We start from the raw sequence: 22,569 nt of genomic DNA, 5'->3' as shown, positions 1-22,569 counted from the left end.
TGGTCTATATCGCTGACTGGAAAATTTCGCAGGGTGTTCTAAAGTTGATATCGCGGGGAGCGGTAGAAACCTCCGATATACTGTGCTGAACCCAGCAAACAGCGCCAACACCAGGGCAGAAGCAAAGAAGACTGCATTTACAAGACATGATATGACATGATAGAGTCTTGTGTTTTCTAGAATTTTGTTGAGACATTGATTCTTCATTTGGGTCTATCGGGATACCTCCAATGGATGCGCAACAGGTTCGTACTAGTCTTTGAATTCTTACTTTCCTTTGGAAAGGGCCCAATGCCGTTGGAGCAAGAAATCGTGACAGGGCTTTTCTGTATAAGCTTGGAGGGAAAGCGTATGGCTAACACTCCGAACATATGTAGGGCTACATGAGTGCGCCTCCGGAGAAGAAACAGAAGCCAGAGCAGCCCGACAGCCAGACGGCAACATCGCCAAGCGAGACGATACAAAAGAAATCGACAGAGACATTTGATGGGACAGCAGAAAAGTCTACAAGAGAGGTACCCAGAGAGGAAATGTTCCGCCCGCCAATCAACCGCGCTATGCGCGTGCTAGACCGGCCTTTCTTCCGCAAAACGGTCCCCCTTTCTGCCGCACGGGTGCTCGAGAACCGCAACATTGCCAAGTGCCGGTCCGCGCTGGAGAAGAGCAGAGAGGCGCTCCAGCTGGACCGCATCACGATTATCAGACCGGACCCGGAGCCCGAGATTGCGGCCCAGGGCAAGAAGTGTTTGCTCTTGGAACCAGAAGTTAGACATAATGGTATGCAATCCTTGTTAGAGCGCCGAGGGAGGCGTTTCTCCCTTGTAGACTCGTTGATTGGTTTTATATATGAAGGATGGCATATGCTGATGGTACCGACAGATGCATCCACATGGGGCCCCGTGCTCACTGAGCTGGCGCAAGCAGAAAGCGTGCGTGTCATTCCGTACAATCTTGAGCTAGAATACGAGTATTGGACATATCGTACGTCTTTTAACCTCTTTTCCTTCATCTTCCCTACCCCCTCCCTTCTTCCCCTCCTCCTTCCATACACAACTGGATACGCATTCTGCATACCACTTACACTAACCGCACATAGACGACATCATGACCTCGATCCTGCCCGAGGACGAACAAGACGAGCTTCCCACGGGCTTCAGCATCGTCGGGCACGTCGCGCACCTGAACCTGCGCCCGGCGTACCTGCCATACAAGCACCTCATCGCCAGCGTGCTCGTGGACAAGAACCCGTCCGTGCGCACAGTCATCAACAAGACCGACGACGTCGGCACCGTGTCCGAGTACCGCACATTCTCGTACGAGCTTCTGGCCGGAGACCCGTCGCTCGACGTGGTCGTCAAGGAAGGCGACTGCACGTTCCACTTCGACTACAGCGCCGTGTACTGGAACAGCCGGCTCAACACGGAACACCGCCGGCTCGTCGAGTCCTTTGCGCCGGGCTCCGCGGTGTGCGACGTCATGGCCGGCGTCGGCCCCTTTGCTGTCCCCGCCGGCAAGCGCGGCGTCTTTGTCTGGGCCAACGATCTCAACCCGGCCAGCTACGCCAGCTTGTCCGACGCGATTGCCCGGAATAAAGTCTCCCCGTATGTCCGCGCGTTCTGCGGCGACGGCATGGAGTTTATTCGCTCCTCGGCGCAACAGCTTCTCCAGGCGGCGCAGGATCCGCAGTCTGATGTTGTGATTATGAGTAAACCTCCGCGCCGCAGCGAGCTTAAAGCAGCGAGCGCAGCGAGCAGTGCAGGCAGTGCAGGCAGTAAGGCCAATGCAGGCAGTGGTACTGGTCCTGTCGTCCCTCAGCCCCCCAAAGAAATCAAGAGGATAAAACTCCCGCGCACATTCCAGCACTACGTCATGAACCTCCCCGCGACAGCTACTTCTTTCCTGCCCGCCTTTATCGGCGTCTACGCCGGCCACGAGGACCTATTTGAGCCCGATCCTTCTTCTTCATCTTCCTCTCCTTTGTCCTCTACCTCTGGGGCCGCCGCCGCCGCTACCTCTGGGGCCGCCGCTGCCGATGCCGCTACCGCGCCATCGACAGCACAACTGCCCATGATCCACGTGCACTGCTTCTCGACCAAATCCGACGACAACCAGGACGCGTACGTCAAAATCGCCGCCGAGCTCTCGGCGCAGCTGGGCCACGCGTTCGTCGCGCCCAAGGGCCGGGTGCTCGAGGGCGGCGCCAGTCCCGTGAGCGAGCGCGACGAGCTGGTCATTCACGATGTCCGCGACGTGGCGCCGCAGAAGAGAATGTTTTGCGCGAGTTTCAGATTACCACGGGAAGTGGCGTTTAGAAAAGTTTAGCCCTTTTTTTTTTATCAAGTGCTTTTATTTCTTCAGTTTGTAGATATCCGCTGTGGCTACCTAGAGTAGTTTCTAGAATAAGATAGGTGTATATCTGCCTCGTGGCGTATGGGCGTGTGTGGGTGAGTCTAGATGGCGCAGTTTATATAGTATGCAGAAAGATGCAGTAAAGATGACAAATGATGCGGAGATGCTTAGATGGCAGTTGCTGAGATGCTGGGACGCTCAAATGCGCTGGGGTGTGTAAAATCAACGACCCCCGTCTTTGCTCTTCTGAGTAAGAAGGGGACAAGAAGGGGGTTGGAGGGGGGAGAGAGGGACGAAGATGTCAGGTGAATGAAAGAAGGAAAAAATGAAGAAGGAATAGAAGATAGATGAAAGATAAAAGTGAAAAGATGACAGAAATAAGCCACTAGTAAATAGGAAGAAAAAAGGGTATTAAATCACTCCAAGCAGTGTCATCTACCGGTGGCTGTTCAGTTCACTGCTCGCCCTCGTACTCACTACCACTCATACTCCCACTGCCGTTTCCATTACCAAAATAGCTCTGGTCGATTCTCAGAATCCACTCAATCTTCTGACGCTCGGTGCGGGCCGCAAAGAGGAATGTATTCTGCGGAGCGTAAATGGCAAACACATTCTGTCTTCCGCGAAGCAGTTTTGCAATTTGCGGCTGGTGATCGACGCGCGCGTTGCTCAGGTTGATGGCGTCAATTTCGTCGCCGTCGCCATCTGGCGGGACAGAATGGACGTGCAGGTATGGTCGGCGTAGCTCGACGTGTCGCCGGACCCAGTGCGTGTTGGACTCGTTGGGGGTTAATAGGGTTCCGGATTTGAGGACGGAGGGGCTATTTTAGAAAGGGTTGTCAGCTGGTTTGGGAACAAATTGCAGACAGTGCGAGTCTCGGAAATGTGTAGACCCAAAAAAGGCGGAAAGGTCGCTGATCTACGATGCAAGGATGAACTCACTTTTTGGCAATGTGCTGGACCTCAGCAACTAGAGTTGGGGGTCCAGCGGCATTTTCTCCATCCGGGGTTCCCAGAGCAAAGGCGGCGCCTTGTTGAGGTGGTTCCGTGTTTTGTTGTGAGAGAATCTTTTCGCCAGGGTCGTCTCGGTAGCTTTGCCATAGACAAACATATTTTCTGAGAAGCTCTTCTTCGTGTGGAGAGTAAAGTGTTTGCTCCAGGTCCTGGTCCTGCAAACTTTGGTCTTGCTCCTGTGTTTGATCAAGTTGTGACTCGTTTTCATCTGCCGATCCATCTACTGCTCCTGAGAGTACGTTATTCTCGGCTGCAGGAACGGGAGCATCCTTTGAATCAGATGGAGGAACGCTGGAGGAAGAACGAGGTTCAGGAGGGCTCAGAGCTTTACTCGTAAGCACGCCCCTGGCTGTCTCAATCTCGGCAACTCTTCGTCTACGTTTCCGTGCAGCGATGTAATCTCTGACAAGAGACACGCCTCTTGGGGCCCAGCCAGTGAGCAATTCTTCTCCTTTGACATAGTCGTGCTGTGTATTCATCCGCCATAGATCCACGGCCCGTTTCGCAGACGTCGGACGGATAGCGAGTGAGAACATACCCACCACGCAATGCACCGTCCGCACAGTGCTCCAGAGCTGCATGAATATGGATGGCTGAGGGGCAGCTCGCGGCTGAATCTGTACCGATACATCTAATGAAAACTCAACCGGCTCCGTAAGTCGGGCTGACGGGACATTCCATAGAATCGTCATTTGTACGCGGTATTTGTCGGCTGTCACTCTGTCAAGAAGGAGAGACTCATGAACACTGGAGTCCCATTGTCCGCAAATAGTGACATTGCTCGTTCCATTGGCGTTTTGCTTAACAACGGGCTCGGAAAACACTTTGAGAGGAATATCTGGTGTTGGAGGGCTGAGATCAGGAACTTTGCCAAGCGGATCAACGAGGCGAATGTTTCCAACGCGCAACAGTGAAATATTGTTCCACTCCAGTGCATCGCCCGAGCTGTGCGTTAGCTGCACGACGATCCGCCGTTGCAAACCCTGGTGGAGTTGAAAGGCACCAGCGTCGAGTGGGTTACTCTGCAATACGGAGACTGGTACGTAGTCACCTTGCTCAGATAATTCCAAAATTTGCAGCCTTGAAAAGATATCATGCCGCTCCTCGGCATAAAATTCCGTCTCTGGAATCCGAGCATTCTTCTTCTGCTTCCTCCGCGGCGCAGAATCGCGCATGTCGTCCCAACTTAGCAGCATGTCGAGGTGCATCGGTGTAATCTTGGCAAAGATTGCTATCCGCAGCGAAGCCGTCCTTGGACTCGAGAGTGGTATGCTCATGCTATGAACACTCTCAAACCTCACAGGACCTTCATCAAAGTCAGCTATCATCTGCGTCGTGGTTGCACCGCCTTCGTCGGATATTCCTGGTACAAAAAGTTGTGCATGTACCTCCGTTCCTTCGCGCTCTGCAAAACCAGTCATCTCATGCATCACCACGTTGAACTTCAGCGTCGATGACGGAGCCTCCGCAGAGGATGGCTCCAGCGAGAACTTGAGAATGCCAACAACGTTCGACGTGTACGGTGATATTATATCCAACTCAAAGTCTTGCACTTTTAATTCAAAAACTGCAGTGAGAGGAACATCAGTGTCGCCCACAAGAGAGTATCTTGGCAAAAACGCCTCAGAGAACGGATTCTCTAGCCGGAAATGCTGTAGGTATTCTGGCCGATCAATATATTGATACATCTGACGCATCGACCGCACTCGGTCTTCCAGCTTTTTTAGAGACCAATGGTGGATGACACAATTCTTATAATCCAAGACTCTAACCCCAACGCATGGTTTGCCCGCATCGTCTAATGCCTCGTCATCCTCGCCAGCAATATCACTGAGCACTAGGTCGTAGGACGAAGCAAAAGTGTGTCCAACGTCAAGAATAGCAAATTGAAACACAACATTCTTGTCCATGGCTTGGCTCATTACCTGTGCTTCTTTCAAAACCGCGGCATTTTGCAGAATGGATTCCGCCATGCGTACATATTTCCGGCGCCTCCAATGCTGGAAGCTGTCTTTTGCCACGGCAAGCTCCTTGTCTCGGTACAGCAGATTGCGATTCGTTGTTTGTTTCGGATCCTGCTCGCTCATCTGTCGCAAACGTTCCTCGAATTGTGCTTTCTGCTGCTCCATCTGTGCCTGCATCTCCGCCCTTGTGGCCTTTAGAGCCTCTTCCAAGCGCCCCTCCTTGCCCTGAACATCGCTGGCATTTGTGTCTGTAGTCTCCAACTCCCTTAGCCCATCCTGAAAATCTTGCTTCTGCTTCCCGAGCTGACTCTGCATCTCCTCGTGTGCCGCCCGCAGCCTATCATCAGCCTCACCTTCCCGAGGGGTAGAAGGGAAGGTCAGAGCCGTATCGGCAGAGAAACTGTCCGCTGTCCCAGTGGAAGCATACTTTTCTCTGAAGGGATATGAAGTCGCTGACTCGTTATCGTCTTCCTGCTCTAGGCGACTCTCTGGGAATCCTCTTCGGAACGCCCTGGCTTTTTGCACGTCTTCAAATAAATGGTCCAATTCCTCGTCTGCCAAATCAGATATCTTTTGATCCGGCCCAAGAATTGCTCGCGCAGCCTCCCTTCTCGCGTATGACCAGTCGAAATCTTCTCCGTATCGCCGAGGCAAAGGCGATGATGGCGCACTGCTATCGAGTTCAAGTTCAGAGTTTGTCCTGCTGATGGTCCTCTCATGCCCATTTGTACGAGGTCCTGGGGATCCAATCTGACTTGACGTAACCGAGTGTCGTAACAAGCTTGTCTGTTCTGCTCTCTCTGCAAGTGCCTCCTGAGGATGATTGAAGCGGAATATGTGAAAGTCTCCAAGAATGACACGGTAGCCGCTTCGCAGTCGTTTGGGCTGATCAATACGTAACCCGTTCACCATGACGGCCGCATTATCGTTCGGCACAACCGTGACTATCCCGTCAACGTTTCTGAACGTGCAGTGCTCATGTAGGATCTTAGACCCGTTCAAACGTATCTCTGCTGTGGTAGCGGTCTCGACATTACCAACAGTTGTTGTCCCAGGCTTAATATTATATACCAAACATTCGGCGAGCAACGGATCATCGCTGAGATTGACCAAGTGTGGCATCTTCTTGGGCGTTGAAAGGCCAATAAACCCTTTTTCAATGCTAATGCCAAGTTCCTCAAGAGCAGCTTCTCGCTCTTTGTGAATCTTTTCCGTTTTCTGGAGTTTTTCTTCCCAGGTCTGATTAAGGTCCTTGTACAGCTTCTCCGATTGACTGAGCTGTTCTGCAATTTCAGCCTTGGATACCCGCTTGACCGTACCATCCAATTGGGTTATTGAGACAATCTGCTTCTCAAGAGGCGTATCTGGCGCGTACTGCTCGTCCGCAGGGACAGCTACGCCCCCTCCGCCACCTCCACCGCTGGTTAATTTCGATCTCAATTGCGCCAGCTCCTCCTTTAGTTCGCGTATCATCCGCGCGTTTGGATCTTCATTAACGACTGCATGGTTCTTGATACGTTTGGCGGAATCAGCATATCTTAATGTCGAAAGGGTCTCTTCATAGTTGATATCCGCGGGAGAGATGGCAGCAATCATGGCAGTCATGCTATTACCTCCTAGCGAATCCTTGAGCAGCCATGTTAGAATCGAGTCACGATATGGAACCATGGACAAATTCTTCTTTTTCCCAGCGGACACGTCCGCTAGAGCCGCTATTACACGACCGAGAGTGGACAAGGAACGATTAATCTCTGCACCTTCCTTCAATCGTGCTCCAGTTGCTCCGGTTGAATTTGCTCGTTCTGAGCCAGCCAAATCGACGAGGCTGATTTTGGCAACCTTTTCGGTGTCCATGCTTGTTTCCACATCGTGACGCTTCTGAGTCAACGTCAGCGTAAAGACGGCATGAGAACGACTTGATGTTTCGTTCATGTTCGTCGCGGCTACGGTTCGCGCCTTATTACCCTCATCCATGAGGTTCTCAATCTCCTGAAACGAGCGAACGACCAGTTTGGCTAGATCCTCCACGTACGGTCCAGTTGACGGGTGTTCACGAACTTTAAGATTGCTCTTCGTCGAAGGGTTGAGCAGGTCGCGGACACGTTCATTGTAGATTTCCAGGTATGAGACTTCGACGGTGCAGTTTAGGTTTCCGTTCTCCTGTTGCAACCCCGCGATTCGCTCAAACATGTCCTGGCAAATTCTGGGTATGACTCCTGCTTCCTCGCCATAACCCATCATCGAATACGATTTTCCAGAGCCCGTTTGACCATACGCAAAAATACAGTTGTTGTATCCTTGAAAGGCATTGTCCAGCAATGGCCGACCCAGGTCTCCGAAGAGATCGTCTTGCCCAGCAAAATGGGAGTCCTTTTTGTTGAATGACCAATAACTCTTGTCAAAAGCAAAGGTCTTGTGCCCATCTCCACCTTGGCCCTTGGCCGGCTTGCCGCCGCGATGTCGATCATGATTCTCGACTTCTCCAGAAGGCGTCAGGACAGTCTGGGTGTCCTTCATGTGAACAATGCATTTTGCGCGTCGTTCAATCTCTATATTTATTGTCAGGAACCCTCGAGAATGGAGCCTCTTCCTAAACCCAACTCGTGTGTGCTGCGAGGTATTGGTTCCAAACGCCCAACATATCGCATCACAACTCGTTGATTGGATTCCTGGATTTTCGCAATATCTCACTTACCTCTGTTATTGAACGGTCTCACCCTCACAACAACCTTAATGTTTCCACCTCCAACTGGAGCCATAGTGGCAATCCTTCATGTACTTTCTACACAAAAGCAATGATTGAGTGCCCAGCTCCACAGCAGTCCTGCTGCCGAATATGGATACAAAGCGTCAATACCAGCAGTATCCCCTTGTGTTGCCAGTGCTTCCAAATATGGCTCCCTAAGTCTTCCTATTTCCCCCTCTTGTCAGAATTTGCCCTCGAGACTTGCTCAGGGAAAACTGCCACCTGCAGTATTCAATGTTGGATAGCGGGCTCCTCGTAGCAAGCTTGAGCGTAATATTATCCAGCTAGCCAAATTGCTTCGTTTTATGTCCACTGTATTCGAAGTATCGCGTCTGGCTTATTTCACAGTCGCTCGAGTCGCGTAAGTTATTCTTAAGAGGACTTGGATGAATATGACATCTACTTGTTGACGAGCTCGGCGGCAGTCCATAGAATAATATTGTGCTTGAAATAGTAGTGATTTCGCAATGCCCCTTTGAAACGAAATTGCAACTCCTTAAATATTTGTGAGCTGAGATGACAGGTATATAAAGTCGACAGATATTCGTCAATTAATAGGCGGCGGAGCCGATTCCCGCGTTCCTGACGAGAGGCGTTCTCGAAAGCTTGCAACGTGATTCTCTATTTCTTCGAGTAATAATACAATGCCCAGGAGATACTTCTTCTATTGGCTAAACAATTCAGCCACGTTTGGCTCTCCAGGGACATGCACTATTAGATAATTGTTGGTTGGTGTCTGTATAGCTCCGAGTTGGGTAGAGACAAAACATCCGCCTGTCGGCCGCATCCCCCCCAAACCCCCGACGTGCCGACGACACAAAGGCACGCGCCCGCCGGACAAACAGGTGTGAATGTCGGAGAATGCCGTCACAGATTATCCATCACGGATGCTTCCACGTGGAATTGAAAGTAACACTTTAATGCCATCGATACATCAGGTCAGTTAAATTATAGCAGTAATAATACCCATAAGATTCCTTTCCCGCCAATTTTGGCTCGCTCAGACAGAACCAGATTATTTTGTCATCATCAATCTATTCTACGAAAAGAGTCCACAAGCTTTTACTCCCTATCCGCAGGACAGTTCATAAAATTTTTTTTACCAAAAGATGCAAAGAAAACCGGATAAATCGACCATTAAGGATAAATTTACTCCTCCTCCTCCTCCTCTTCCTCAACAGTCTCCTTCTCCTCAACCTCCTCCTCGAAGGTGTTCAAGGGAACGTCGTAGAGACGGAGGACGGGCTTGTTAGGGTCTTTGACAAGCACATACTTGCCCTCAGGCATCTTGAGACACATGTCAGCGATGGTGCGGACAATGCCCCAGCCGTTGGAGATGTTGAGGTTCATCTGGCTGGCAAACTCGCGAGGCTTGTAGCCGACAACACCAAGAATGACGTGACGATCATTCGACCGGGGGTTGGCACGAGAGACGAAACTATTACAAGTGTTAGATTATCCAGTTCAGTCAAGACGGAGGAGAAGGGAAGGATGCATACCCAATCTTCATGACATCGGCCTTGGCGAGGATTGACTGGGCAGTCCAGCGGGCAAGCTTGCAGCTGTTGTTCTTCATCTCCGTGGCAACAACGGCACCACGCTGAGAGGCGAGCTTGGTGCGCCAGTCAAGTGCACCGGAGCTTCCCTGGGCCTTGTTATCGAATTCGTTGAGAGCGTGAATGGTGACGAACTGGTCCTCGCCGGAAATGTTGTTCTTCATAACAGCATCAAGCTCGGTACGAACGATGAGGTTGAGGGGCTCTTCGTCCTTCTCAAGAGAGAGGTCGAAGCGGCGGTACTTGTACGCCTTGGAGGCGGCAGGCTCAGACTCTTCAGAGGGGCTGTAGAAGGGGTTTTCATGAGCCATCTGCACCTTCTGGGCATCGTTCTCGATGACAGTCTGGTTGGCAAAGTTGTGATTGATGAAAGTGGCCTCGAGCGAGAGAGCACCGGGGTTGTTCAGCGAATCCTTGTTGCCCTCGGAAGTCTCCAGGGGAGCGTCAGCAGCGTTTTCGTTGACGCTGATCATATCAAGGCTCGAGCCATCGCGCTTGTCGAGGAAGATCTTGTTACCCTGGCGCTGGACGACCATGTCCCAAGAGTAGACGGACCGGGGAGCGCACATGAGCATAGACAGGATCTGGTCGGTTGCGAAAATGGTGGCCTCGTTGCGGTCGGCCAGCTCCTGGATAACGGGATCACTAGAGGTTGTGACGTTGTAAGCGGCGCGGTCGACAATGTTGAGCTTCTTCTCAGCAGTCTTGGCTCCAGGCTGCTTGTCGTAGTTGCGGTCATAATAGTAGAGGAATCCGTAGCCGTCGAGGTCCTCGCCATCGGGCGTCTCGAGGTTCAACTTGGTCAGACGGTTGAAGTCAATCTCCTCCAGCATCTGCCACTCGGGCTTGATCTGGACAGAAGAGTCACGAGTGCGCTGGGGCTTGTCGTAGTCTCTCCAGCCGAAACGACGGCCACGACCGCCGCGACCGCCACGGTTGTCAGAATAGCGGTCACCGCCCTGTTGGCGTCCGCCAACACGCTGAAAGGCACCGCGACCCCGAGCAGCCGCGCCACCCCGCTGACCGCGGCCACGGAACACAGTGCCACCACCACGACCAAAACCACGAGTTTTGGTGGAAGTACGAGAGTTGTCGACGACCGAGAAGGATGATTCGTCTTCGGCAACTTGGACGGCGAAGAGGCTGCCACTGCCAGCTCCGTAGACCTGCTGATCTGTTCACCTATCAGTCTTAATTCGAAAAATGAATTATCTTGAAATGTTGAACATCAATAAAACAATCAAATCCAAGGCAAATCAGGTCATCCTGAGTTTGCCCACGTTTCTTTCCCGATTATAGTAATATGTGATGGAAATGTTGCCTCAAAGCTAGTATTTCTTGCAGGATTTTCGAACAGAAATAGCCATGCCCAAATGCACGGGTTCTCGACAAATATGATCTCCGGCTTGAGAAGAAAACACAGAACTGGAACTGGATACGATACGTAAGAGTATCGAGACAGAAATAAACGCACCTCTGTAGCCACGCTGGAAGCCAGCTCTTCCTCTCTCGCGGTCCTTGCCCTCGGTATTCCAATCTGCCATGCGCCCGAGCTTGTCGCCTTTGGAGTACGGGGCGTAGGGCACACCATCAACCATAGTCTCAGCGGAGACGGGCGGGCCCCAAGACTCATCGTTGGGGAGAGCCGACACGAGGTCGGTCAGCGAGATTGCCGGTGCCATTTTGAGGTCCTGTACTTGTACAGTATTGACCCGTTTGATGTCGATGGAGAAAGTCGATATGGAAGCAATTTGGTGTCGCTTGTGGTTTTGCGCAAATGGCAAATTCCGCCGTGTATTGTGTGGGTGTGGCTTTCTCGGCAGTATGTGGCTGGTGTTCGTTAGAATAAGAAGTCTATCTAATCTAATCTATCTTTACTTGATTCTGTCCAGGGGAAAGTGGGACGCATCGAGCACCAAATGGGTTATGAAAGAAACAGTAGTAAATTGAGTAAAGCTATAAAATAGCTATAAAAGGATACTATATTGCAAAGACTATTGCTTGACATCTGAGAGAAAGCCTTCGAAACCATGGATGCTCCTAAGATTGTTTGTACAGCGGGTGTTGGGGTTTGGGTTTTTGAGCATGCTATTAATTTGTAATCCATTTATATTTAGTTTTCTTTTCTATATACTAGCAACACTGTCATTTATGATTTGCTTTCTTTGAAACTTTTGATAATTATGACATGCATTTCATAACCGTGCTGCCTGGCTTGCTGTTGCTCATCACAAACAAAATGCTATTGTTTCCTGGGTTCCCCGAGACCAGAGCCTGAAATCCTTAACATACTCGTAAAATTTCCTTGGTCTGTTTCCACAACACCCACGGCTGTGAAACCGAACTTGGAGTACAGGTAGACCCCAGCAGGAGAAGACAAAACAAGAGCATCTTGTACATTTTTATCAACATCATGACAAAACATTTCCATGAGCATAGACCCAATCCCTTGTCGTTGATAATCCGGATCCACAGCCATAAAAGTAATTCCTAAACGACGTTAGCAAGGCCTAAGATCATTTAAATTGGCTGCAGATTTACGGCATATTCCCTTGCTGGGGCAACTCCGAAGAACTCTTTGCCTCTCTTCTCTGAGCTTTTTCGAGATACTGAGCCATGAAAGCACGTCCAAATTAGGAGGAACCCAGCTGTTCTGGTTTTGCTCCCTCGTGCCCTGCTCCGATGCAGACTTATTTGTGAGATTAGTCTGAGAGCAATCTCCACCATTAATCCCCTTTGCAAAAGCGCCTGGACTAGTGGTCCAACCTATCAATCCGACAGGCAATCCATTTACTCCGCACACTTTGTACAGACTTTCATCGTCTTGATGAACTGCCTCAAGGAGGCCATCAATCATCCATCTTATTTCGTCTTCTCTCTGCTCCCACTGATGCTCTATTGAGCGCGGGAACATTATACGATAGAGCGGATTGTCTTGATGTGCAGGAAATTCGACTTTTCGTACGAGCAAATCCACGTCCTCGGTTTTAACGGGCGATATCGAGAATTCCATTTTGATGGTTGACAGAAAGATGTTCAGCGCGCAGATCCATCATGGCATTCAGGCCTTCATGAAATGGGTTGCCGCACAGAAGGAGGAGAGCAGGAGGCTGTGATCTCTTGTACCAGCGCTTAGTGCAGTGTGCTAAACCTTGCTCGCCGGCCAACGCGGGTGACTCCCGCACAGCGTTGACAGGCGACCCAGGGTAAGCTAATGGCTAAGCGAGATCAGGTAAGTTAACCCACAGTCGAGTGTTTCGTAGTAGGCAACTGTCCGAGCTTCTTGACGCCATGCTGAACCCAAACAGGCAACCTCTAGTGCTCGATCATTACAGGCAACTTTTTTGGTTTGCAACAATTTTACGGGATTCTGGAACTTAGCATATATCTGCAAACCCCATGTGGCTTGCTGGAAGCACGGAGTGGAGTTTGCAGCAATAAAATTTGCCTTGCACTCGGAAACCGTCTGCCTTATCCTTGCTCGCAGCTCGTTATGATTTTATTCAGTAACAGGCTTGAAGCGCTTGGAACGGATGATCGAGGTGGAATGATTCAAGCAAGAGATCGTCATGGGCGCTGAAGAAGCTGAAATATGGGTGCACGTCTCGGCGCCCAGCGGCACGCGAGATGATGCATTATACAGAAGCCAAGCCAAGAGCTATCTGGAATTCGAAACGGCGGAAAGCGTAAGCTTGGGCAGCCTGAAATTCAGCTATCCAGGGACGGCCACATTGCAAAATGGTCACAAAAATGTCGATCCATATGCTTCTGCGAAGGAAGGAATCGAAAGTACAGAAATACAAGACCATCCTACTGCCGACTATCAAGTTGCTCAACGTCCCACTCCCACGGCTGGAACCAAGACCAAAGATTCACAGGCCCAAAGATCATCTGAAGAACAATCCTTTCGAGACGGTCAGTGCCCGCCACTTACATCAACGCAGTCTGCTCCTACTTCTGCAGAAGAGGATGGAACTTTTGACGGTGAGGGTTATAGTCGAATCCTCCTTGAAGTGGAACATCACCGCCAGGCACAGCTTCAAACGGCCCAAGCAACTCCCCAGAAGGACCAGACCGCCCCAGTCGAAAAGGACTCGACCGTGTACACAACCCCTTCTGCATTCCTAGATGCAGATAATGAGGTTCAGACGGGCGCAAGATCCTCGTTACTAACAGACGATCAACATCCTCAACGTGACTCATGGGATACGCCACCAAGCGTAGTCGCAAACTCTCAACCGTCTCCCGTGCCGACGTATCCTTTTCTTACAACAACAGATTCATCTCCTCCATGGGGCTCATTACCGCAATCACCGCTTCTGAAAATATCAAATAAAAGGCGCAAACTATTCTCCCCAGGAATGTCGAGTTCCCAGACACGGAACGCATCTCAATCAATTCAAACCTCGCAAGCCGATCAATTTTCAGTATCCTCACAAGCTTTCAGACCTTCCCAGGGACCGATATTACCTTCGTCTCAGGTCCCTAGAGTTTCGTATACACAAGTATATTCGTCGCAACCAGAGTGTACATCTTCAACATCTTCGGGAACAAGGGACGAGATCAGATCATTCCAGTCATACCCTGTATCTGCGTCCTCTCAAGGCTCGGTTCCCTATATATCCCAGGTTTCCAGCTCCTCTGCTCCTCGACATCCTTCTCCTCAAGATCAAATAGCCCCAATTTCTTCTCTTCCACCAGACAGTCCAACCCAACCAATCACTCAACGAATACACTCACATCCTGACGCGTTTCCGCTAGAGGCACCAGCAACATCTTCTGCACCATCTCTCCAGCAACCTCGTGACGATGTGGGACCCCGAGATCTACATAATTCTACCATATCTCTAGCTCCATTTTCACTACCCTCTTCTCCTCCTCCTATTCCTAGCTCCCAACAATCACAACAGCACACTCCTCACCAACTGCCCCCGCACAGTTCCCACCGTCAAACTCCTTCCTATCCATCCAGCCCATTCATACTTCAATCCACGCCTCCTAATCTCGAATTTACTGTAACGCCTTTCCAGACCCCTACCCCTGACCCCACACTTACGACCGATCCTCATGCTTTCCAGCTTTCCCAAGCATCTTTTCAATCCTTCCAATCATCCCCAGGCATCATCCCACCTTCCACATCCTCCTGCGAAATCCATCCTCCGCCCCCTCCTACATCCATCACCGACAAGCCTCCAGCCGCACACATCACCCCCTCTCTCGCTCTGCTTGTCGATAAACTCGACCTGCCCAAACGCTTCAAACCCGTCCGCGTCGCGCGCAGCATCCGGCCCAACGAGCGCGGATACTGGCGTATATGTACTTCTCCGTGGTCCCAGGACGTGCAGGACGCGTTTTGGGCATTTCTAGAAGACCTCGTGGGCACTGGACGAGCCGGATGGGGCGTGTGGTGCTGGCGGGGTACCGTCGATGTGGATGCGGATACTGATGCTGGCCCAGGTGCTGCGTCGCAGCACGCAGCATCTCAAGCATCCATCGCCCATCACCATCATCGTCAGGCAAGTCAACAGAACATTGTCAAAATATACTGCTGGGGCGAAATCATCCCGCACATCTACCTCGTCGCGTATCTCGCCAGTCAGCGCCGCATTGTTCCCCGGTCTGCCAAATTGGCAAACTTGCACAACTTGTCATTGTCGGGTTCCTTAGGATTGTCAGGATTGCCAGAGCCCCTGATCGACGATACCACATCTATCAATGCCCCTCCGCAACAACCTCCACTACCGTCACCCTCACCGCCCGTGCCGGTCTGGATCGACGCAAAGGGCGAAACCATTGTGCAAATGTATTGAACCTCTCTTCGTCTTCCCTTTTTTTTTTTTTCCTTTTTGTCTTTCGCCTTTATTTTTCGTTTTCTCTTTCTTTTCGCTTCTTTTTTTTCTTTTTGGTTATCTCTTCTTTACTTTTTCTTTTATTCTTTTATTTATTTTTTTTCCTTTCTATTCATTTCTTCTCGTACATGTTCAAACCAACTTATCTGTATCTACCACTATCATACCTACCTCGACGATATTGTAAATACCCCATCTGCGTATTTTGCCTTTTTGCACTTAAATATCGTTTCTACTGTTTCATCTAGTCAGTCACCCAGGTCCCACCCATTCATTCTACGCTATCTCTATTCTATCAGCGCGCCGTAAGGCAGACGCATGGTTTCTGTATTGGTATGCTATATATCCCAAATAGAAATCACAGTTGCAATTCAGTTTTTCATATCTCGCACTACGAACTGGCGCAGATTTTGACGTCGGGTTTTTTCCACTCGTTGTCGACGGACTGAACACTGAGCGGTGTGTGCAAAACAGATTTTTGTGTTTTGGTGTTGTTGTATTGTTGTATCCCCCCCCCTCCCCACACCCACCAAAAAAAAGGGGCGAAAATAATGAAACGAACGACACTTTCCCACAAGCAAAAGCAAGCCGAGGAGCGCATGCAGAATAGTTCGGTTATCTAGAGAGTTACACGGACACTTGATTTCATTACTAACTTACTGCACAATCGAAGGTTCGTTTTTGATCAAGTGAACAGTCCTAAGAAACAGAACACCAAAGCGGGGGAAAAAAAGGGGGAGATTCTATTGCAGACGACGTGAAATTAAAAGTTGTAGATAGGACTTAGGACGGGAGGTCAGGAGGTCAGGAGTATGGACAGACCGACAATGGGCAATGTAACCTTAAGAGTATGGACAAACCGACGGGCCATGAAAAAATATTTCAGAAACAGGCATGAGACCTGAAAACTAGTAATAGTAATAATAATAATTGTTGTTCACTAATACTCCTCGCCGGGAGATTTCTAGACAAGGGCCCACAGAGAAGGGGGACAAAAGGGAGGGGGAGGGAGGGGGAAAGTAGAAAAGAGATTTAACACATTGGGAATTTAATGTAGTAGTGAAAATATAATTGAAGGAGAATTTTAAACATGTTTAGGAAGAAAGTTAAGAAAGGGGGGCGAGGGATAAATAAATAAATGAAAAGGAAATAGTAAAAGGGAAGACGAAGAAGAAGAAAAGAAAGAAAGAAAAGAGAAAAAGAAAAGAGAAAAAGAAAAGAGAAAAAGAAAAGAAACGGCTGATGAAGAAGAATAAAAAATGTTTCACAGGGCGATGATTATAAGAAAAAAAAAGGCTCAAAGCGAATAAGATGATCAGATACCATAGAAAAAGGAAAGGCTATGGCATGCAAAGGGAAAAAGGGGAAAAACACGTCTCTTCTCTTTGATTACAAGGCCGAGATGAGAGGAGAAAGAAGAAAAAGAAAAAAAGAAGAATGTTAAGAATTGATGACGAGAAAATAAAACGCCTAGCCACACCGGGCGACACATGAAGGGGAAAAAGAATATGGTAAATGTAGAAGAGAAAACAAGAGACACGAGAAAAAAAAAATGAAAATGAGAAGGAAAGGCTATCAAGTATTAAAACAGCTGCGAAAACAGCGTTGATGATGATGATTGTATCCCCCAGTGATAAGATAAAACATGTACCCTAGAACACAAGTTGAAAGATACCAGGGGTTGAAAAAAAAAACAAGGGAACAAGCCACAAAGAATCGATGAGAGGCTTGCGGTGAAAATGGTTTAATCCGCGCCTGTGACGCCAACAGGGCTAGGCGACGCTGTCGCAGGGGGCCGACCCCATCCGGAATTGCGGTACTGGCTGATTCTACTAGGCGTTCCATGGCCACCAGTACTGCTATCTGAACCTGCGCGTGGGCGGCCTGGGCTGTCTGTCTGGCTGCTAAAGTCGTGAAAGTGCTGCGGAAGAGCGGTGTGGCTGCTGCCCGACATCCCATACATGGAGTTCTGGTTTCCAGGTCCCGTTACGTGCCTGACGGAGCTCTCTTTCTGCCATGCATGCACCTGCGAGGGATCTGTATCGACACGGGCAAATGTTGGCGCAGCAGTTCGGCCCTCCTTTGATCGGGGCGGAGTAACTTCTTCCACGATAGGGATTTGACGACCAGCACGACCAACATCGCCATACCGCTTTAGGATTTCCTTAGTAGTAATGTCTGCACTGCCATTAAACAAAGCAGTGTCATTGAGAATGGACTGAAGATCCTCAGGAACCTGTAAGAGTGTCAGAGAAGAGGCCTAAAAAGAGCATTAGTAATGTTCAATGGGTGTACATACCTCGCACATGGACTCGTTAAATTCAATCAACGAATGAACAGCTTCGATCGCCAAGAAACTATCATCCATGCCAATAGCCTTATTGTCAGCGTAAAGAATGTTGGGCGTCACCACCGTAGCCAGATTGTGTACGTCCATCTTGCTTCCAGACTCTTCATCGACGTGTGAGAAGGACGCAGTCCAGCTTAAAAATGCAAAAAGAATCTCCATTGCGTCTCTGTGACTCTTGGGCAGGAGACAACAAGTGAGATGAAGCACTCTACGGCGCTTTTCTTCATCAGCAATCCCTAAATAAAATGTTAGCAAACTATTCTTTCACTCAAAAATTTTCACTAGCGATACGTACGTTGTGCAGTGACAAACAACCGATGTAGCTTAAATGTCAGTAGCGGCTCCGGCAGTTCACGGAGGAATTTCCTCAACAAGGCAGCGATTTGCACTGGACTCTCCTTGGAGAGGTCTACTGCATCACATCCCTTGTTGTCAATCTGATCGGCGAGGTCTTTCAAGCGACGAATGTTGCCATTCTTTCGAAACACACCCTCTACTGACATGTCCATTCCCCGCATGGCTGTGACTGCATCGTCGAGCAGTGCTGGTACTTTGAGAGTACCTGGTCCAACTCCATGTGTAGACTCGGCACCATCCTTCTCATTCAGAGCGTCCAGGCTCACACCAAAAACGCCTCTTTTCTTGCCCCCTCGCCGAGGCTCGGTCTTGAATGCTTTCCCAAACTTGCCCCAGAAAGTGGGCTTCCGTGATTCAATCAATTCAAGAAGTTCCTCAAGGTTGAAATAGCCCTCCAAAAGCGGCTCCATTGAAAGAACAGCAACATGTCGGACAATAAAATATTCCAGAGCGGATAACTCCGAGAAATACCGCTTTGTTCTTTGGGCCGAGGGCTCTTCTGCCAGTTTTTCCAATTCCTTCCCTCCAGAGACTCCTCGTTGGTGGCCACCCACGAGCTTTGGCTGCTGAACGCTCGAGGCTTGAATAAGTTGGTTGCGGGCATGTTTATATGCATTCGGTCGCTGTTCCCTTGCTTGCTCTGCTGCTACAATTCGCGGAATGTCATCAAGGGTAAGCGAATCCTGGTTTCCAAACGTCACTTCGGCAGTCCTATTTGCATTGGCCTCACGATCGTCGACGGCTTGATAGCCATGATTCTTCGCGTCTGACCCATCCGCGCCCGCTGAACCAGGTCGAATGTTTCGACTCTCTGGTGCTTCGATAATCTTGGAAGTGCGTGCCTTTCTGATGGAAGAAGAAACTTGTTTCTCCATACGGGTGGACCGCAACCGTTGGATGTCACTCATGGTCTGCGCGTAAGACGAGTTTGATTGCTCCTCCACAGGGGCCCCGTAAGATTTTGACCGCGTATTAGATTTGAGCATCGGTGGGTCGAGCTGTCCGGTCGGAGAAACACGGTGACCTTCATTCGAGTCGTAGTCGGTCAGATTAGGATCGTCTGGATGGATGAAAATTTTCCCAATCAGTACTTAGACCCCTGCGCAGAGGGCGCATGATTGTATCACTTACCAGATGTGTGGTGCATAGATTTGAGCATGACAAGCACTCTAGCCAGAGCTACTCGTAGTAGAAACACAAACTGTTGTAGCCGAGACACGGCTTGAAACTCATTGTCTACTCCAGGGACCGTTTCAGCACAAGTAGAGCATAAGACACGCCGCTCATGAGGATCCCATCGCGCATCCGCAAGGCTTTTCCCCAATTCCCGCGCGCAGCCGCTGCACATGAGGCAATTTATGTGCCATCTTCCTTCTCCCAGGCGGGCACAAGCATCTTCAACCGGCTTTCGGCAGCCAGAACACCGATCGGGTTCCTTTCCAGCAAGGCCTTGGACGCCGGCTGCCGCTTCAAGCGACATTTCTGCTTCTTTCATGGATTCCAAGTCTCCCAGTTCCTCCAAAAAGTGCCATAATCCATCCTGATTGCCCTTCTCTCGCTCAAGTTTTAGGGCTCCCTGGAGACTGATGCGAATCAAAAGCTTGAGGTAGTGGGCGAGACCGGTGACGAGAGAGAGGAGTTCCTGTGTGACTCCGAGCTTCTTCACACCGGTATGTTGGGTGTTAGTGAGTAAAGAAAAGAATGCTACAATCTTTTTGCACAGCAATTTTGCTTCCCGAGAATATGAGAGACCTAAAAGTACTGTTAGAAAACTGGTCATATCATTTCGAGACAAAAGAAAGAGAAGCAAAGATTAATCGAGCGGAGACAAAGGGCGAAAATGTGGTAGCACTGCGGCCGAAAGTGCGATATACGTACCCTTCATGCCGTGAGAAGTCATGAGCTTCTCTAGTCTATCGATTGATGCAAAAAGAATGTCCACATGCCAGATGAATTGTTTGGCGACTAAAACGCCATCAAAATACGCGCCATTGCTGACATTCAGTAACATGTTCGATATGCAAGTAGCCGACGATTCTTCAAAAGCGGACAGCACGCTCCAGATTCTGTAGACCTTTTCTTCCATATGCTCTTCTTCCAGCCGAACCTTTTCACGCTCCTCACTAGTAGCATCAACACTGTGCGTAAGAAGTTGAACATTCTCGCCAACTGGAGACAGACGAACATTCCAGAATTTATGAATCATATAACATTCTGGATGCCAATGCTGGTTTTGACCGTTGCGAAAAATTTCGACAAACTGTTTCAAGATGGCCGTCTGACATCCATTGCACCGCTGAGCGAACCGAGTTGAGTAGTGGTAGTGGCAGTAAACCTTGCCCTCATGCTCGTAATAGCTGTCTTGGGCACCGAATACGGTAGGACAGACAGAACAGGTAAAATGATCAATGTGGTATTTGCGATCCAGCGCCGTGATATATGAGCCACGAAGAGCCCCTCCGCACTCAAAGCACAACAGGTCAAGCCGACGGAAATAGTCGGTCTCACAAAGCGGGTATTGGCCAGATCCGTCCTCTTCGTCTACCGGAAAGAATTTCGAAGCCACAATCTGGCCACAGTCCTATCGCACGGGGAAGCAAAAGGTTAGCACCTCGTCATTCTAAATTTGAAGAGGCATCGGTATGAGGGCGGCACGACAACGTACTCGACATTTAAAACACTCCAGGTGAAACGTGGATCCAAGTGCGCGAACGAATTGACCAGTCAACGGTTCATTGCATTTCCGACAAATTCGAGAACCATGCGCATCTCGCGGGCCACGGCTGCCACTGGCACGCGACCGACTACGGCCGTTTGCCCTTTTAGCATCGCCAGCACGATCTCGTCCTTTGCGAGTTGGGGATGACGGCGGAGCGGGTTCACTGCCGGGGGTAAGGCTCGCGGAGCCACCGAGATTGGCAGATTGATCGTTCGAGGTACGACTTGCTGGGATACCAAGGCTCTCTATCTGTGGGCGAGAAGGGGCGTGTTCAGAACTCCCCAGGGGATTTAAGCGCTGCGGCTCTGACGCGATATTGGAACCGCCTTCCGTGCCCGTGTCACCTTTGGCTTGGGGACACATTATACCACGTGCAACTATGTCTGCACTCTCTTCTCTGGATATCCCTCAGATTTTGCGAGACAGTGTTGTGTGCGCTATGGGGGCTTACTCGGGCTGACCGCCGAGATGGGTTGATCGAAGGAGCGTGGGGCGTCCAGCGCGATCGGCTTCGGCAGAGACAATGGCGATATCCAGAAGTGGTCGAAATATTCCCAGGCAGGCTGGTAAAGGAGCGGTTGCAATGGTGAAATCTTGGAAATTTTGTCGCGGCCGAGTGTTGAAATGGAGTTGTGGTTTGATGGTGTCACGTCGCGCCCACAACCGATCAAAAGAGTGTGAGGCACCTCACCATCCAGGGGAGTGACCAAACAAGAAGCGATGTGCAACTGTCAACGCGCGATGGTGTTTGACGGGCGAGGACCAAGAGCAGGATTGTTGCTCAGTCGCTGTCTGAAGTCACGATCAATCTCTGATGCCCTCAACACGTAAAATTAGCTCCGACGAATCGCGCAGTGTGAATTGGGGTCGAGAGAATCCCTGTCCAATTTGAAACGACCGAAAGCGAGGAAAGGGAATTGTACGGCAGGGAGAAAAGGGTCTCCGCACCAGCAGGCAAAATCGGGCAGAAGAGAGAGACTGAAGAAAAAAAAAAATCAGAAATGCAACAGTAGCAGGGAAGAGTCTGACGTGGGAGGCAAACTCAAAAGTCGGAAAGTAACGAACGAAGATGCACCGTGATGCGACGCGATAAATGGGGGAACATAGGACAAGAAAGGTCAGGCCTTGGGGTTGGTGATGGTGGTGGAATGTCGACGTCGAATGGGTTCGGTTATGTCCTGGGGGTTCCTGTACCTGTGTCCTTATCCAGGCTTAATATTCGCTGAAGGCCACGAGTCGTTGCCATGGGTAAACGCTTGTTCTAAGCAGGGCCGCGTGTGCTAAAATAAGGGTATTTTCATGGAGTCGAAATCTCAATTGCCAGAAATAAAATAACCAAGGTATGATTATAATCCGGCCAAGTGAGGTTGTGCCTTCGTCCCAATCTAAATGTAACCGGCGGCTGTCACTTCAAACGTTGGTGAGCGAAGAGATTATAGCTAACTACGGACAGCAAGACATGGCTATGCCAAGGATTCTCAATTGACCAAAGACACGCTTTAGATTTTGCACAGCCCGCATCACTCTGTGCCACCAAAGGTGACTAGAAGAAGCTATTGAATCAATGGTTTCTCGTTGCAAGATGATATGATGATGGCGTATTTGACGTGGGTTAATCGAACACGAAAAAGAGTACCATGTTAGTACGTGTAGTCACCGGAAGTG

General features: G+C 49.9%; 6 protein-coding genes across 6 annotated transcripts; 2 read left to right on the top strand and 4 right to left on the bottom strand.

Moving 5' to 3' along the window:
• Positions 1 to 383: 383 nt before the first annotated feature.
• Positions 384 to 2,322, top strand: L228DRAFT_238268 (hypothetical protein; the record flags this gene model as incomplete). Its single annotated transcript, XM_018331030.1, has 3 exons — positions 384 to 777; positions 880 to 981; positions 1,097 to 2,322. The coding sequence occupies 3 exons, from the start codon at positions 384 to 386 to the stop codon at positions 2,320 to 2,322; spliced, it is 1,722 nt and encodes a 573-aa protein (XP_018189302.1).
• Positions 2,323 to 2,803: 481 nt separating this feature from the next.
• L228DRAFT_238267 (kinesin family protein) lies at positions 2,804 to 8,086 on the bottom strand (the record flags this gene model as incomplete). The annotated part of the gene is made up of 3 exons (XM_018331029.1): positions 2,804 to 3,170; positions 3,292 to 7,876; positions 8,023 to 8,086. The coding sequence occupies 3 exons, from the start codon at positions 8,084 to 8,086 to the stop codon at positions 2,804 to 2,806; spliced, it is 5,016 nt and encodes a 1,671-aa protein (XP_018189301.1).
• A 908-nt stretch (positions 8,087 to 8,994) lies between these two features.
• Positions 8,995 to 11,355, bottom strand: L228DRAFT_229472 (translation initiation factor eIF3). Its single transcript, XM_018330501.1, has 3 exons — positions 11,104 to 11,355; positions 9,573 to 10,803; positions 8,995 to 9,511 (listed from the first exon to the last, which is right to left on the bottom strand). Exons 1-3 carry the CDS (start codon positions 11,309 to 11,311, stop codon positions 9,223 to 9,225), a joined length of 1,728 nt encoding a protein of 575 aa, XP_018189300.1. The 5' UTR covers positions 11,312 to 11,355; the 3' UTR covers positions 8,995 to 9,222.
• A 474-nt stretch (positions 11,356 to 11,829) lies between these two features.
• Positions 11,830 to 12,767, bottom strand: L228DRAFT_246589 (hypothetical protein). Its single transcript, XM_018332450.1, has one exon. It carries the CDS (start codon positions 12,640 to 12,642, stop codon positions 12,130 to 12,132), a length of 513 nt encoding a protein of 170 aa, XP_018189299.1. The 5' UTR covers positions 12,643 to 12,767; the 3' UTR covers positions 11,830 to 12,129.
• Positions 12,768 to 13,037: 270 nt separating this feature from the next.
• L228DRAFT_260512 (hypothetical protein) lies at positions 13,038 to 15,510 on the top strand. The gene has a single exon (XM_018334267.1). It carries the CDS (start codon positions 13,199 to 13,201, stop codon positions 15,437 to 15,439), a length of 2,241 nt encoding a protein of 746 aa, XP_018189298.1. The 5' UTR covers positions 13,038 to 13,198; the 3' UTR covers positions 15,440 to 15,510.
• A 1,712-nt stretch (positions 15,511 to 17,222) lies between these two features.
• L228DRAFT_282432 (RhoGAP-domain-containing protein) lies at positions 17,223 to 21,361 on the bottom strand (the record flags this gene model as incomplete). Its single annotated transcript, XM_018335995.1, has 6 exons — positions 20,851 to 21,361; positions 20,064 to 20,766; positions 19,317 to 19,937; positions 18,124 to 19,245; positions 17,778 to 18,064; positions 17,223 to 17,714 (listed from the first exon to the last, which is right to left on the bottom strand). The coding sequence occupies exons 1-6, from the start codon at positions 21,265 to 21,267 to the stop codon at positions 17,223 to 17,225; spliced, it is 3,642 nt and encodes a 1,213-aa protein (XP_018189297.1). The 5' UTR covers positions 21,268 to 21,361.
• Between the last annotated feature and the right edge of the window lie 1,208 nt (positions 21,362 to 22,569).

The sequence above is a fragment of the Xylona heveae genome (genome assembly GCF_001619985.1).
Source record: "Xylona heveae TC161 unplaced genomic scaffold L228scaffold_4, whole genome shotgun sequence".
Lineage (NCBI taxonomy): Eukaryota > Fungi > Ascomycota > Xylonomycetes > Xylonales > Xylonaceae > Xylona > Xylona heveae.
This window is presented reverse-complemented; position numbering and strand designations above follow the sequence as displayed.

What these genes read in the sequence shown, in the direction of transcription:
- L228DRAFT_229472 (XM_018330501.1), bottom strand. Translation starts at nt 11,311, where the DNA reads ATGGCACCGGCAATCTCGCTGACCGACCTCGTGTCGGCTCTCCCCAAC. An exon ending in CTTCCAGCGTGGCTACAGAG is followed by an intron (nt 10,804 to 11,103) that starts GTGCGTTTATTT and finishes ATAGGTGAACAG; the next exon opens with ATCAGCAGGTCTACGGAGCT. An exon ending in GCCGATGTCATGAAGATTGG is followed by an intron (nt 9,512 to 9,572) that starts GTATGCATCCTT and finishes CACTTGTAATAG; the next exon opens with TTTCGTCTCTCGTGCCAACC.
- L228DRAFT_260512 (XM_018334267.1), top strand. Translation starts at nt 13,199, where the DNA reads ATGGGCGCTGAAGAAGCTGAAATATGGGTGCACGTCTCGGCGCCCAGC.
- L228DRAFT_246589 (XM_018332450.1), bottom strand. Translation starts at nt 12,642, where the DNA reads ATGGAATTCTCGATATCGCCCGTTAAAACCGAGGACGTGGATTTGCTC.